At 34.2% G+C, this 16,197-nt stretch overlaps 1 protein-coding gene across 4 annotated transcripts in view; it reads left to right on the top strand.

The window, feature by feature from the left end:
- Positions 1 to 16,113, top strand: part of LOC134240296 (protein phosphatase 1 regulatory subunit 3B-like) — a 30,889-nt gene extending 14,776 nt beyond the window's left edge. The window contains exons 1-2 of one of the 4 annotated variants that reach the window (XM_062722402.1): positions 9,947 to 9,967; positions 13,803 to 16,113. In XM_062722402.1, the coding sequence (XP_062578386.1) occupies positions 13,811 to 14,800 (990 nt within the window). In that variant the 5' untranslated portion in view covers positions 9,947 to 9,967; positions 13,803 to 13,810 and the 3' untranslated portion in view covers positions 14,801 to 16,113. Of the gene's footprint in view, positions 1 to 9,946; positions 9,968 to 10,647; positions 10,799 to 13,571; positions 13,591 to 13,802 lie in introns of those variants that run through there. The other 3 variants (XM_062722401.1, XM_062722403.1, XM_062722400.1) reach the window with 3 other exon arrangements.
- Positions 16,114 to 16,197: the final 84 nt, after the last annotated feature.

The raw sequence follows: 16,197 nt of genomic DNA, 5'->3' as shown, positions 1-16,197 counted from the left end.
TGTGTACAACACGTTTCGGGAGTTTGCGGGCTACTAAGTATTGATGTTAAGGAGACAGGCCTGTAGTTTGATGGTTGACGTTTCTCCTCTTTCCTGTTTTACTATAGGGACTATGTTTGCTCTGTGCCATTCATCTGGTTTCTAACCATGATCTAGGGTACGATGGCCGATAGCGGCGGTCAATTTACACTAATGTTATGTGTGTAACGTGTACATCATTTTCAACGAAACCCAATGACAACTTACACTTGAAACAAAAAGTGTACAAAGTGTACAGTGTCATTGCAAAATTCCATGTACACTCTAAACCAACTTTTGTGTAAAGTGTACATGGAAATTTTCATGTACACTCTACATCTAAAGGTGGTATCAAGTAACAAAATAAAGAGAGAAATTCTTGTTCTTTCTCTTTTTTTCTTCCCCCTCATTGGTACCTGCAAGCGCATATAGGCAACACCCATCAGCCATGCAATTTTAAATTCATAGGACCCGACACTGTGCTGTGATTTTTACCTCACCTGAGCCGAAGGCTCAAGTGAGCTTTTCTGATCACATTTTGTCCGTCGTCCGTCCGTCCGTCTGTAAACTTTTCACATTTTCGACTTCTTCTCAAGAACCACTGGGCCAATTTTGACCAAACTTGGTACAAAGCATCCTTGGATGAATGGAAATTTAAATTGTTAAAATGAAGGGACATATCCCATCGCAAGGGGAGATAATCAAGAAAAGACAAAAATAGGGTTGGGTCATTAAAAAATCTTCTTCTCAAGAACCACTGGGCCAGAAAAGCTGAAATTTATGTGGCAGCATCCTGATATAGTGTAGATTCTAAATTGTTCAAATCATGACCCCCTGGGGAAGGGCGTGGCCACAATGGGGAATCAAAGTTTTACATAGAAATATGTATGAAAAATCTTTGAAAATCTTCTTCTCAAGAACCACTGGGCCAGAAAAGCTGAAACTTATGTGGAAGCATCCTGGTATAGTGTAGATTCTAAATTGTTCAAATCATGACCCCCGGGGGAAGGGCGGGGCCACAATGGGGAATCAAAGTTTTACATAGAAATATGTATGAAAAATCTTTGAAAATCTTCTTCTCAAGAACCACTGGGCCAGAAAAGCTGAAACTTATGTGGAAGCATTCTGGTATAGTGTAGATTCAAAATTGTAAAATTCATGACCCCCGGGGGAAGGGCGGGGCCACAATTGGGAATCAAAATTTTACACAGAAATATGTAGGAAAAATCTTTGAAAATCTTCTTCTCAAGAACCACTGGGCCAGAAAAGCTGAAACTTATGTGGAAGCATCCTGGTATAGTGTAGATTCTAAATTGTTCAAATCGTGACCCCCGGGGGAAGGGCGGGGCCACAATGGGGAATCAAAGTTTTATATAGAAATATATAGGAAAAATCTTTGAAAATCTTCTTCTCAAGAACCACTGGGCCAGAAAAGCTGAAACTTATGTGGAAGCATTCTGGGGTAGTGTACACGATGTAGATTCTAAATTGTAAAAATCATGACCCCTGGAGAAAGGGCGGGGCCACAATAGGGAATTAAAGTTTTACATAGAAAAATATAGGAAAAATCTTTAAAATCTTGCTCTCAAGAACCAATGGGCCAGGAAAGATGAAACTTATGTTCACATGGAAGGATCATGGGGTAGTGTAGATTTCAAAATGTCTAAATTATGATCAGCGGGGTAGGGTGGGGATGCATTATGTATTACAAGGGGGAAATCTGGTAAAGAACAGAATGGTCAAAGCTTCTCAGGTGAGCGATGTGGCCCATGGGCCTCTTGTTCGTATTTCTCTTTGATTTTTACATCGTTTTGAATAAGTTATTTTTTATTGACCGTATTGTTTTACAGCAATGTGTTTCGGTGGTTTTATATCGTATTGGTGTATTAAAATCTAAATCACGGCCCTGCCTTCATCAAGGATCCCGCCGTAATTTCTATTGTGGCAAAATAGCAGTAGTAATTAAGTAAATCACCAACACTTTTATGAAATAAAATAATTGTTTCATCATCATCCCCCGAATTACGTATTGGACGCTATCGGCCATCGTACTAGGGAAAGCTAGAACATCCTTGTCAGATTTGGGGTTAACAACTTAGCATTTGTTTCATGATAAATACTTGGATTTCATTAGGTCCAGAATCTTTAATTTCAATATTCCTCTCTCATGGTTATGTCGTCCATCAACATAACAAACATCAAAATTAAACAATTTGATCTTTATCTTATCTTTAATAGTGGACAGTAATTGCTGCAGAATCCTTACAGTAACATGTATGGCGCAAAAGGTTTACAGTATTTGTTTTATACACACATACATCAAATGAAGATTCTTATTATCAGACCAAGTTTTTTGTAATGAAAATCATGTTTATACGGGCACATGTATAGATCTCACGTACACTTGCCGTGGACATCTCATCGAAGTTTAAACCTCGGTCTCTAGACAGGTTAACCAGTTGACAATATCTGGACACAATACCTTTTCGCTGTTTTAAATGTCGGAGGTCAACATGTGTCATTGCCCTTTTTCTGATTTATGCAGACCGATTTTAAATCATGCAGCCACAGAAACATTAAAGCTGTAGCTTGTAATTAATTAAATAAAAAAAAATCAAGGTACGTGATGCACACATCGTATAAAGATTGCCCTTAAGAAGATTTCTTTCATTAATTAATTTGGTATCTGCTTTCCTGCTATTCTGCAGATTTTCTTTTCCCGTCCTCTGGATATTTTTATACATATATCGCATGTTTTTTGTTCTTCCATGAGCGATAGTGATTTTCTTGTTAGGCTCTGAATTTTGGTGAGTGGCTGCATGCGTTTTTGATTAAAAGTTTCAATCTTACTTTTAACTTATCTTATATCAGATAATTAAATACACGTATGCGATTTTGAATTAAAGTTTCAACGTTTAATGTAATGGCCCAATGCTTATAAAATGTCGGATCAAGGCAGCGCTTTGATCCTTTCGACCCATTGTGGATTCTGAGTAAAATTTGGAATTTTATGTATGTACTGCTTTATTTTAATTTTCAGTACTTACGACCTTCCTTCTTTAGAAAACTGACATTGAACTTCGTTATTGCCTTACAATTACACTTGCGGAGATTTTGTTTTTGGCAAAGTTTGCGAATATTTTCCTAAATATAAGGTCTACATGTAAATCTATGATAAGCCGCTGCAGATCTCGTTGTAGGAATCGTGTTCTGTAATATAAATAGGTTTAACAGTAATCCCTTATTTTTATTTTAAGTCACTCCTATACAATGCTTTTCTTCTGGTGAAATGCGTTTGTCATTTTGACATCTTCAATATTTTTATGGTGCAGGATTCAATTTGTTCGTAGCCAAACAGCGTTTATAGATGTTTGATTTTTTTAGTAAACATTTCAGTGAAATGCATCTGCTTATTTTTGCAATGGTAAAACATGCATAATACCAGTCACCCGGTAAGTACAGATGTATTTTATGTGCATTACTTGTCTTTGGTGAATTTCTTTGTAGGAAATACGTGCTATTTTTCTTCTGATGTCGCAAAATTGCATGGGAAAATATGCTCAATTGTCTCTGGTTCTATTTAATCGGTTAAAGGCATTAAAAACATGTCGTGTGAGACAACAGAATAGATTAGACGATATACAATGTTTTTATGACCTTAATGCCTGTTTTTGTGTTACTTGTGGTATTGCACTTCTCCATGTCAAACCTAATTACTAAGTCATATACATTATACATCTATAATATGCAATTGTAGTCAGTGTAATCATATTGTAATAATTTGTTCATGCCCCCTGAGGGCCCTTGATTGGTGAATAAATATATTATTGTTGTTGTAAAGGTTATCTTTAATCTGGAAACCTCATTTGATTATAAATCCACGGGTCTTAGGTTGAATTTGCATAGTGATTTATTTATAAAAATCAGAATTGTTTAGGTGTTATAGCATATTTTGTTGATCTTAATTAATTTGTTTTGTCAATTATCTATTTTAATTTATATGCTTTAGAAGGTTCTAAAGTTCGAGTCTCTCTGTTTATAAAGTGAATAGGTTCATGGTGAAAACGAACAGAGATCGATATATAAAAAAAAAATAATAATAAAAATCAAAATTGTGAAAAGGGCATAAACAGGACCCCCGGAAATCCCACAGGTGGTATCTAATACCGAGGAGGGGTAAGCACCCCCCTGTGGGTCTGTCACACCCGTCGTGAGCCCTATATATTGATCAGGTAGACTGTCATCATTATCATTGTTATAAGACGTAATCATCACTTGGACACGGATGTCTTTAGAGTAGGTCTGACATAATAAAAGGTATTAGATCAATTCTACTTAAGAGAAAGGAGATTTTCCTCAACATTCATTTACTTTCCACGTCATGTTGTCATATAGATTCGATACAAGAATACATACATGTAACTCCTCTGATTAGTTATCCGTGGTTTGGAATTGAACAGGGAATTTTACCATGCAAAATATATTCTTGATTTCATTCAAACAAACATGCAAAATATAACCTTGAACTTATTTATTTTAAAGAGTAGAAAACAAACGGTGTATTTGAACACTTATTACTGTAATTGGGACAGTTGCCGATAATAACAAACACCAATACATTGATATTAGCGTTCTATGCCCATGATGCCTCTAGTGGGTTTTTCTAGAAAGTTCGTTGTACTTTAGGACAAGCACTCTGTCATAGAGAAAACGTGAAAATGATTTGTAATGGTTTATCCTCATTACACAATGGAATCAAGGTACGTACTTAGGTGTGAAGTTTGGCTTACACAATAAAATAAATATTTTTTTAGTTCTAACTTTTTTAATAAGTTCAAGTCATTGATTTATTTTGATGTATATCAGCTGTTTGCTGATTTAGCAACACAGTCTGTTACCATTCTGAATTGAAACAGATCTCCTTTCAATTTTCCTCTTAGCTCATCATAGTTTTGTTTTTCTTCCTCATCTTTTATTCCATATTTTTAATTCATGTTAAGTTAATTTCATGCCTCAGTATATGTATGTCTTATAAAATTCCATCCGCTGTTTCTTAACTATATGCCACAGTTTATTCATTTTTTTTTCTTGTACTTTATTTTCATCATGTTTCTCTTGCTTTTATTTTGAAAATTGACAAAAGTTCCTACTTTTTCGTTTATGGAGGGGTTTCACATTTTTTAAAAATAAAGTCCGATACTATCGGAAGTATATACCGATGTTTTAATTAATATAAATCCTTTAAGACTTAAAATGATTTTTAGTTTAAGAATTTTCATTCACCTTGGCTGTCCTTCTAGGATTTTTCTAAATTGCGTAGCGAGAAATTCATTACACACAATGAGGTATAATTTCTTTATTTGCTCTCTTTTTATAGTCATAAAAGAAGAAGAGAAATGATATAAATCTTTTGACATTTATTTTTTTTCTTGAGCAAGAAGATCCAGGGCTTGATTGTATCTTAGATAATAAGTCTGTCCCGCAAGGGATGTTTGTTTTTTACATATGTGGCTGTCTGGTTGACCAACCATAAGTGTCTGATGCCTGCTTTTTAGTAATTGATTGTATTGTCTTACACTCGGCCTTGAATTTTATATGTTAAGACTTGATGAAGGTAATTAATTTTGAGTACATCATGATTACTTGTGGTCTCTGTAATCATGAAAATGAAACAGAACTTGGCAGTTGAAAGTGAATTAACTGAACTCAATATTTATTTGAAATTAGTTTTTTGAATAATGTATGCTTGTATTCTTTATTGTAAAGATTCAATGCAGTTCTTGTTCTAATTTTTATGCATGCACAAAATTGTACATGTAGCTGCAAAATAAAATTAAAAAACTAGTATATTACTAGTATTATATTATTGCTGACAAAATTATGTTCGAATTCATAATGTTTGCAGACAAGTGGACAAAATATTCATTTTTTGTAATTCGTAAATTGGTTTTGTTTTCGAATTCGATCATGATTCACGTCTTTGATTTCCATGGCAAATACATGTTCTTGCATGGAATTCTTTTCTAACTCTAGAGATATAGTATGCCTTATTTTTAATTTATTCTCCGTTTGTCTTTTGCTGGGAAGATTTAATTGCAAGGTTGGATTTTGTTTTGAAAGAGATGAGGGAAGATTTTTTAGGAAAATATTTCCTGACTTGTGAAAACTCTGAGGCAAATCTTAAGGTGCAATAATGATTCAATGCTACCCAGGTATGTGAAGGTGTGTTGTAAGAATTGTAACAAAATCAGAAGGTACTGACGAGGATATCAGAGCAAGAATCAACAAAGCCCGTCCTTTGTTTGCCATCTTAAAACCAGTTTGGACCTTCTCCGATATGACCACTAGGAGAAAGCTTAGAATCTTCTTTAGTAATGTAAAATCAGCATTACTATATGGATCAGAATGCTGGAAGCTCCGAGCAAGAAAAAGAAGAGTGTTTGTGACTTTGCCTAAGGATCATTTAAGATCAGGTGACCAAAAGTAGTGTTCAACAACGACCTCAGAGAGATGTAAGGACAAGAACATATTGTCGTGGAAATTGGAAGAAGGAAGTGAATATGGGTCGGTCATGTGCTCAGAAAAGACCAGCACAATACCATCAGAGAAAGTATTATCCGGGCGGTCGATGGCAAGAGAAAAAGATGCAGGCCAAACACAACATGGTGAAGAACATCAGAAAGCGAACTGAAAGCGATAGAGTTGACGAGGAAGGCAATAGAAACAAAAGCAAAAGATAGGACTGGGTGGAGGGACCGTGTGGCTGCCTTATGTGCCATCTGGCATGAAGAGGATTAAGTAAGCAAGTAAATAGTAATGATCCACCTTAAAATGCTATTTTTATCACAGATCTATATTTTGTAATATTTTTTTGTTGACAATATATGTCCCAGACTAACTAAACATAAAAATCATCTTCCCTGTTGCGACGTTTTGCTCAACCTCCACTGATATTTGATTTAAATAAGGATGACATTGTCCTCGATTAAATGAATTCGAAAGGGGGAAAATATTCACTTATATATGATGAACTTCGACTTTAATCCTAAGTGTAAAGTTGAGCAGATAATTCTACAATAATATCAGATATACGTGATAAATGCAGTGTAATGTTGCATTGACTTATTTCAGTTTCTGGCAACTTTCGAGTCGAGTCAATGCCAAGATTTCTAACACATTTTAACAGATATAAATATAAAACAATTGGCAAGAAGCTTTGGGATATATTGCAATGTTGTATCAAAATGCATTCCATGTAATTTTTCGCTATTGTGTCCAATTCAGGGGCTCTGCTTTTAATTCTTAATTTCCTTTCATCTTTCCGTTATATTGTTTCAAGTTCATTTAACTCACTGTGTTTACATCCATTGAATATTACCTTCCTTACCTCTTAAGAAAACAATGGCTGTTTATCAAAAACCTTAACGCCGTTAAGCAAGCCATCTGTATATTTGTAGAGTTCTGAACAGTGTCTTACACCGAGTGTGTATTTCCCCCCACAACAGGTGCAACATTTCCATACTAACAAACCAAAGAAAACTTTTTCTTGTTTAAATTAATTCAAAAATTAAAATGATTTTGTTAAAAATATTGAAGGTTCAACTTGTTCACCATGTACATGTATGTATATATATATATATGCACACGTTACACTTACTTAGCTGTCTACGAATTTTTTCCTCATTTCTTCCATCATGACAAGGAGCACAGTGTGGGTGTGACGGGTTGACAAGGAACACTTCTTCCCTTATGGCACCTGATCCCACTCAGCTGTTTAGAGAGGTCCGTGTGTGATCTTCTCTAGATTTGTATTGTTTTGATGGACTTTTTAAATTTATTACTGTTTGTCATCTTCATTCATTCACTTTATTCTCATTTCATACTTTAATTCTGTCTTTTTGCTGAATTCAAAATGCACTGAATAATCTTTCCAAATGTCAAAAAGAGATTGATATATAAGGTATGAAATTTACTAACCAGGTATCATCCCATACCCTGTCACTAAAAGACTATGTAACTAATAATACTTCATTTTCCCGAACTGTTCTTTTTTATAAAGTTCAATCACAGATAGGGGTCACTGTATCTCTATGTCGAATTCGAAGGATTTACATTAAGTTCATTTACCTTAATTCGTCTGTGTATGTGCAGAGGGGTGATGAACGATCGGGCGGTACATATATATGGAATATTAAAAGTCTATGCACAAGTATATGTCTACCCAGTGTACATGCACATGAGTATCTGGTGGTCGTATCGTGATGAAGCAGTGGAAAAAGTTTTCAGAGAAAGTCTCAGGATCAAAATTGTATCTTTGGATTATTTTTGACGAACACTCTATAGAATATTTAAGTTTGTTGAAAACTAATGACCGTAGATTCCATGGGTCACCATAACACCCCTTGTATACGAAAAAGTTGTCAAAATAACGATTAATTTTTTTTATGTTCGAGGTACCCACGAAATTACATTCCCACATCATTGGTTGTCCACGAACATTGACCACCACTAATTATAAAATGAATCCAAAGTAATCAAAGATTTATTTTATTTATTATTGGATTATTTAATGAAATTTGAAGCCATATACATTTTATACATATGCTGAGTTTTCAAGCGTAAGAGAAGAGTAGATATATTTTTGTAGATTTATGCCATCTTTAAAATAATGTTTGCTTGCCCTCTCTCGACTCAGGGTAAAATTATTGGGTCGGTAGGTAGCTACATGTAGGTGGGTAAATCTTTTTTCTCGTCAGGAAATTTTTCATATTTGTTGACGGGATAAGAGGAATAAAAGAAGAAAAATGAAAAAAAAAAGTTTGTGTCGGGCCATTTTTAGTCATTTGGTCGGGAGAGAGTAACCAAACATTTTTTTTAAGATGGCCTTATTCAATATGATTAGTTGAACAGTAGAATTACATATGACTGTGACATGGATTATTTTTATAGTGATATTTTAAAAATTAATATGTTCTCTGAATATGTAAGGATCGATCACTATTGATAACCTATTTTGTGTTATTAATAATTTAATTATTTATTTTTTTTTTGTATTTTGCACACCTGCTTACCTTATAATCTATAATTTTCATTATAATAATGATTTTCACACTTATATCTAGTAACGTTTGTATTTATAGCTAGGCAGCGATAGTATAGGGCTAAGGAAACAAGTATGAGTGGTGTATGCATGGTAGGCGCGTGGCTGTCCTCTCATTGTACAACAGTCGAAGGTTTATTAAAAATTGTAGATCAGCTGTTTAGAGACGGTTTAGCATGGTTTATTCATTATGGCTTCAGGGTCTGTTATGTGAAGGTCGGAAAATTAGGGCACTCATTGAAATTGCTGATGGCCTATTTATTTAAGAAAATTCTGCTTGTCTATCAGGGCTACCTAGAAGGAAACTTTTACTCAATCTGCAACTGTTTAGGTAATTAATGGTATTTATACTTTCATTGCACCCTGCAAGTAATATAACTGTAATATATTTCTATCAAATTAGTACAATTTAAACAATTGCGCATCCATCTGAGTATAATTCGTTACTTATCAAACATTTTTTACATTCTCATCGATGATGCTATTCAAGTTATATATATATGCCGGTGTGATTAATGTGTGAGGGGTGACAACTATAACACGATCAATTCATTATAGCTCAAACAAAACTGGAGAGACAGTAAAGTAAACACGTAATTCTGAAAAAAACGTGTAAGGAAGAGATAATCTTCTCATCATAATATTATTACAAATAGTTAGACGTGTCTGTTCTTCTTCCCTGTTTAATTTTTAAGTTTTATGAAAACTTAAGCCACAATGCGGACTCATCAAAACATTGACACAACCATGCAGTGAACTGTACTCACTCTGTAAATGTAATTTAAGGAAGTAGAGCTTCGAACAGAGTGAAATCATTCAGTGACGGTGTTCGGGTACAAAAATGGAGAAGTAAGTGTATACGTGGTGTATACTGATATAGGCATGTTATTAACTGAAGGATTTTGATTCACTTCTGATTTAGTTGTTATAGACGGATTGTTGTTTATAGAGACAATTTAAGTTGCTGTTCGTCAACGGGTTGTTTTATGTTTAACTGCATGTTTAATTTTTTATATATCTCTTGCGTAATCGGTTCTATAGCATATATATTTCATTTTTTCCATTCTTTCAAGTTGTTTCAATATAATTGTGTCAACAACTCGATCTGTTAGTGTTTTAAGTCGGGAAATTATATGTGTGGTCATATTCTTTAGAGAAGTGGACAGGTTTTCGCCTACATTATACATGGATGTTGGCGAAAGCCTGTCCACTTCTAAAGAGAATAGTTTGGTCAGAGATCGATGTTGTGGTTGTGTGTACTGAATTTCTGTGGATTGAATAATTGGATCTTTCTAAACACAATTAATAGGGCTAAAAGTAATTAATCTTTTTTTTTTATTTTGACTTTCTTACAATTTAACGTGCATACATGCAAATCGAGGGAAAAATCAATTTTGAAACAAAATTAAGTTTCTTTTTTTTAAATGAAATTATGACATGCATGAAGTTAGGCGCTGCACATGTTTCATTATTTCACGTGCCATCCGCCGGTAGACCAGCCGACTTTCCTCGGTGTTCATTGGTCGATATTAATAAGTGGCTGTCTAACACGTGAACATCGAACTGTCCTTGACATTGTCAACAATGTGGAGGCTCGGTGAAATACACATGTTCAGTGATATTTTGTGGAATAATTCAGAAGAAAAGTACATGTGTTTATTTCATACAGGATCCAATAAGGTATTTGTCTTTAGATATGTATTTATGAGTCGCTTTTAATCATTTGTGTTACCTGTGGCCTTGGGTTTTTTGATGGAAGTAGTTACATGCAACTTCTCTCATGTTAATATCGTTATTTGATCAAATGGGAGGGAAAAAAAGGCTTTATCTATTGGTATTCTTGAGTGGAAACAATTTTTAAATGGCTGTTTATTTTTAATGACAGATCGAGAGTAAGGTACATGTAAATTATGTGCACAGTTGCATAAATTATTTCCATAAAACATGCAAAGAATAACTCTAAACGTTAACGTTAGATATCGATATTTTTAGCCTAATATCGCTGAGCTGTCGGTAAACTACCGGCAAGCAAAACCTTGTCTGTTTTGTGTTTTACGTGCAGGTTTATCAATTTTAATCATGGTTTTATGTACAGTTGTATTAAGTTTTTGAAGCACAGCTTATCTTTTGAATCAATGCAGAAAAGATGCTGAGCCTGTTCATCATTTCTCGTGACATCCCCCCTCTCTTTAGAAAATTGACTATTGACAAACTGACAATAAACTTGTATAAGATTGGAAATTTAAGTAAATTAAAAATGAGCATATTATACAGGTGTTCTTGGAATAACATTGATTTATATGACTGCTTGTCTGGTCATCATGGTCATAAAATTAAATAATTTACAACATACTTTCATTACAGTATCCACAAATTATGCTTGGTCATCTAATATTATGGCTTTAGTATACTCAAGATTTATTAACAATAGCTTTAAAGAGATTCTTATTCAATATGATTAAGTACATTACTCTGATCAGATTAAAAGTTATATTTTAGTCTCACCTTAAATAACCAAGGTTAAACCAGTCATACCATGAGGATCAGCACTCCTTTATTAGTTATTACCACATTGAGCAAAATTAGCATTCAATCCCAGCTGACATCTTTGAGCTTTTTAAAATTGGTCACTGTTGTTGCAGGTTTGTCTGTTTGTTAGACATGTTAGATGCTGTCATTATTTTGAGCAATTTTTTTTTAAAAATACAATTGTTTCCTGTTAAAAAAAAAGACAGAGTGGGTTGGGTTTTTTTACAACCAAACTTTGTTATCTCAAACTCAATATGCTATAAAAAATATTGGGACTATAATTTTTAAATTCGCTGACATTATTTAGCATTGGTATTCAAAATTTGAATATTAATTAAACATTCACTTTCATATGTTCTTCTAGAACCTGTCATCTTCAATAGTCTTTGAAGATGCATATTTTTAAAATAAATTTAATTTTTTTTAAATTTCTGAATCATAATTAAAGCATGACCAGTCGAGCACATGTCTGTGTATGTAACCTTATTCTTTATTTTCTAATTAATGGTTACAACTATTTTGCTTGTTGATACATTTACCTGCGGCCATGCATTCACGCGGCACGATACACATGTAAGCGACCTTGATGCTAAATCTGACCATGAAGTGCAGTTGTTCAGTGCCTGCTACCTGTGTGGAATATGTCATTGGAAAAGAGGTCATACTCACATCAGACATTACTGATGGGAATAGTACTAGTGCTTTCTCTATCACTGAAAGTAATGTCAGGACAATTCATTCATTGCTCAATGCTTCGGAGGACTTTCACACTAAAGTGTAATGAACGTTCCATACTTTAACCTGATTAAATACCTTTACATGGGTAGAACATCAAACGTACCTGTTTCATCAAGTTTTTATCTGAAAAAATCAACAAAGATTCATAAACAAGAGTGTTTATTATTTGTGACAGCTAGTTGGATGAGAATCAACACCTGTATGTAAACCGTTGGACTTTCTGAGTATAAACATGATGAATAGATAGTACATGGTATAACATATATAAAGAGAGCAAGGGTTTTGTTTTCCCCTAATCTTTGTCAACTGGTTCTTTGTCGGCTCCTTTAGTTTATAGTAATTTTTGTGTCTATACCCCTATGTTTGCAGGTGGTACAAGATGGATAATTAACTGATATAGTCTTCAGTAGGTACATTTTTGCTTTTCATTATAATATTGTCAGTTGAATATGATTGCATTTTCTGATGGAGGAACTGAGGTTCAGAACAGTTGAGATTTTCCTATTGTCAGGGTTATTGGGAAATATATTTTTGTTCATTCTGGTAATGCGTACTTGTAAATATATTTGAATTATTTCAACAAATTCACTAGTTATTAAATAACATCTAACATGTCTAAAGCCCCCCTTTCACTCAGAGATGGCATACATGACGTAAGGCGGGTAGTGTAACGTGCTGTAAGCGGTTTTATTCATATCCGTAAATGAAATCAGTTTAGCATCAGTAAAGATGAAGGGTCAGGTTATTAATGTTCAGGAAAGGGAAATACTTGGATTGGCTGATAAGCTTATAAACACTTGTAAATGTCAACATGATTCAGGCATGCATATTTTACCCTTGATTCTTATTACAAAAAAAAAATAATAATAAACTAAAAAGTGAGAATGATCAGGTAAACAATGGATAAGAACAACTGAATGAAATGAATGGGTAGAACTGTAATTTTGATGACAAGGCTATCTTTAAAAAGGAGACACTGTGTTGCAATAATAAGTACTACGCAGTTGTTTGCTCCCTGTCTGGTTTATTTATAGAACAAAAAATAGATAGCGTGACCTTGCTGACTAGCATATTTTAAATTGTTTATCTCAGATGTTTTTATGTTCTTACATAAATAATGTCAGCAAATTGTTGTTGACTCATTTTATTGAAAAAAAATTGAGGGATACATTAGGTAGAAAAAGAATAAAAATGGGGAGGATTCAGTAAGTTATATAGTCATTGAACTACGACTATAATTTAATTGTCCTTTATTCCGAACACGTAAACAAAGTACGCGGTGGTCTATGTTGTAGCTATTCTTAGTATTTTCATATTCTGCATGCTTTATAAAAGTATTTCTGTTTAATGAAATCTTTCACAGCTTACAAATATATATGCATGCTTTTGATAATGGATTCTTTTTTTTTCTCTTCAGATTTCCAAATGCTAAGAACACTATCCAACAGTTTTACCTATCAAGAAACCATGCCTGTGGATTATGCAACTTATCTTCTGTCTACAAGCCCACCAGCTTCTATGCTGGAGCAGATATTATCGAGCCACTGTGACAAGTTACCTGTACACGACTCAAATAGAAATGTGTTTTCGTTCTCAGAAACAGCAGCTGAAGTCAAACTAATGGAGAATGAAACTGAAAAGAAACCACCCAAGTCAATAATTCAGCGCTGTAACAGCTACGAAGAAGAAGATGTCGAATCTTCTTCAGGATGTTCATCTGGACGCGAATCACCCACCCCTCCTTCTCCAAAGGGGAAAAAAAGAGTTTCGTTTGCAGACAATCGAGGGTTTGCTCTTGCAACTGTTAAAATCATGACAGAACCTTCAGATGTACCTCCAAGACTAAAACCCGAAATTCTGGAGTCCATAACACAAGGGGCTACAGCTGGGGTCTGTTCAGGACCTCCTCTTGTCCTCGATTTCAAACAACCAGCCTCGGACTACCTCTCCTTCAGAGACAAATTGGAGAAATATTGTGTTTCGTTGGAAAATGTCATAATTCGAGACTATACAGTCCTTGGAACCGTTAAAGTTAAAAATTTATCTTTTGAAAAGAAAGTGTTTCTGAGATGCACTTTTGATTCTTGGGAGACACACATGGATGTGGAATCTAACTATGTGCCATATTCTGATACTAACACTGTGTTCGATACATTTTCTTTCGAATTTGAAGTGCCTACAAACTTCGACCGGCAGAAGAAGATGGAATTTGCCGTCTGCTTCGAAGCAGATGGAAAGCAGTTTTGGGATAACAATGAAGGGAAAAATTACAAAATTTTCTCAGCAGATGCCAAACCTTCTGAGGAGGAGGTCAAACCTTTGAAGCCAATAGATGATATCTCCAAACTTAGAAATGTGGAGTGGACTCAGTTTGCTCCATGGAACAAAGTGGACACGACGCTTCCGTATTGGTAGTAGCATCTACAGGTAACCCTCGTGATTATTCCCATTGCTGTGGTGGTAATAATCCCACAAGTATAAGAAGAACCAGGGACTGATGTCCAAAGAATTCTGATGAAGTTCCTCTTTAACAGAGGTTTAGTCAGTTATGTCAATCTAGAAAACGGGGGTGTCATCATGGAATGGACACCAAATTCATCCATCAGACATCAGTGACTGTTTAACCAAGGTTGTGCTGGCTGTGATGTGATAGATGCCCATGTCAGAGTGTAACGCTGGCATGAGATTGTACATTATTTGTACAAACGTAGAAATCATGTATATATACATTCATTTGTAAATATGCGCAGATAAGATACATTTTTGTAATATATACTTCATGTGTCATTCGAGTGTTTTCTCATCAGTTTGAAATCAGGTTCATTCAGTTGTTGAGGAATGTCGTTAATTACTTTAGTAATATAATTACTGAATACTGGTGTACAGTCTAATTTTCTGTTTATGTATTGTTTAAGATCTCTTAGTATTGACTTCAATATGTGATTATTAGAAGAAGCTTGATTGATTTAAGTGGATGGAATGTAAAAACTGACACAAATATATTGGTGCCACACAAGAATAGATGTATCTACAAATTTGATAGTGAAGAATGCTGAAGAAAGTCGTATTGAAGTCAATACAATTTTAGAAATATCTTATAAATATAAGTTATTGCAGTGCAATTTTCTTTTAATTTGCTATTCATTGTAGCATGTGCATGTCATTTTTAAATCTTATTAATATTTATACTTGCAACTGTACATATGTATTGTGTGTCTATATCTGCAGCACAGAGTGCTTCTTGTACAAAATTTGATGAAGGGAACAGGTACTCTTTATCTGTGAACTATAGGGCATCTCCATTAACCATTCACACAGTCACACCATGGGCATTATCAAGTAGTTTGATGTTACCCACCCCGCATAACAATAAACACAAAGAAAGATAACTCTTACAGTTGGAGGACTTGTATATTTTGTCATAATATTGATTTTTCTTTAATCAACAATGGGTGGAAAACAACCACCTGCAGGTTATGTAGGTTAGTAATAATACTTTGTTGCTTTTATTGTTTTGTTATCGATATTAATTTTTGTTGTTAGGCCAAAATAAAATATACTCTTGTTTCCTGTCACCCGACCTACCCTATATTTTACCCTCCGACCCTAAAAGTTTTTATTACATTTTCGTTTTGGGGGGGTATTTTCCTGAAATACTGTAGTCGACCAACAATATTCATAGAACTAAATACATCACAAGTGTACAGGATACTTTTACCTTATAAATCTTCATTAACAAACTTGCTTTGTAAACTGTTAAACATACTGTTTTATTTTTATTATCTGTTATATGTCCTGCATTCATTGAATTT

Source organism: Saccostrea cucullata, unplaced genomic scaffold (genome assembly GCF_032062105.1).
Source record: "Saccostrea cucullata isolate Sc308-1 unplaced genomic scaffold, CSIRO_AGI_Scuc_v1 ctg43, whole genome shotgun sequence".
Taxonomy (NCBI): domain Eukaryota; kingdom Metazoa; phylum Mollusca; class Bivalvia; order Ostreida; family Ostreidae; genus Saccostrea; species Saccostrea cuccullata.
Note: the sequence above shows the minus strand (reverse complement) of the source record. Positions and strands in the feature narration are given on the sequence as shown.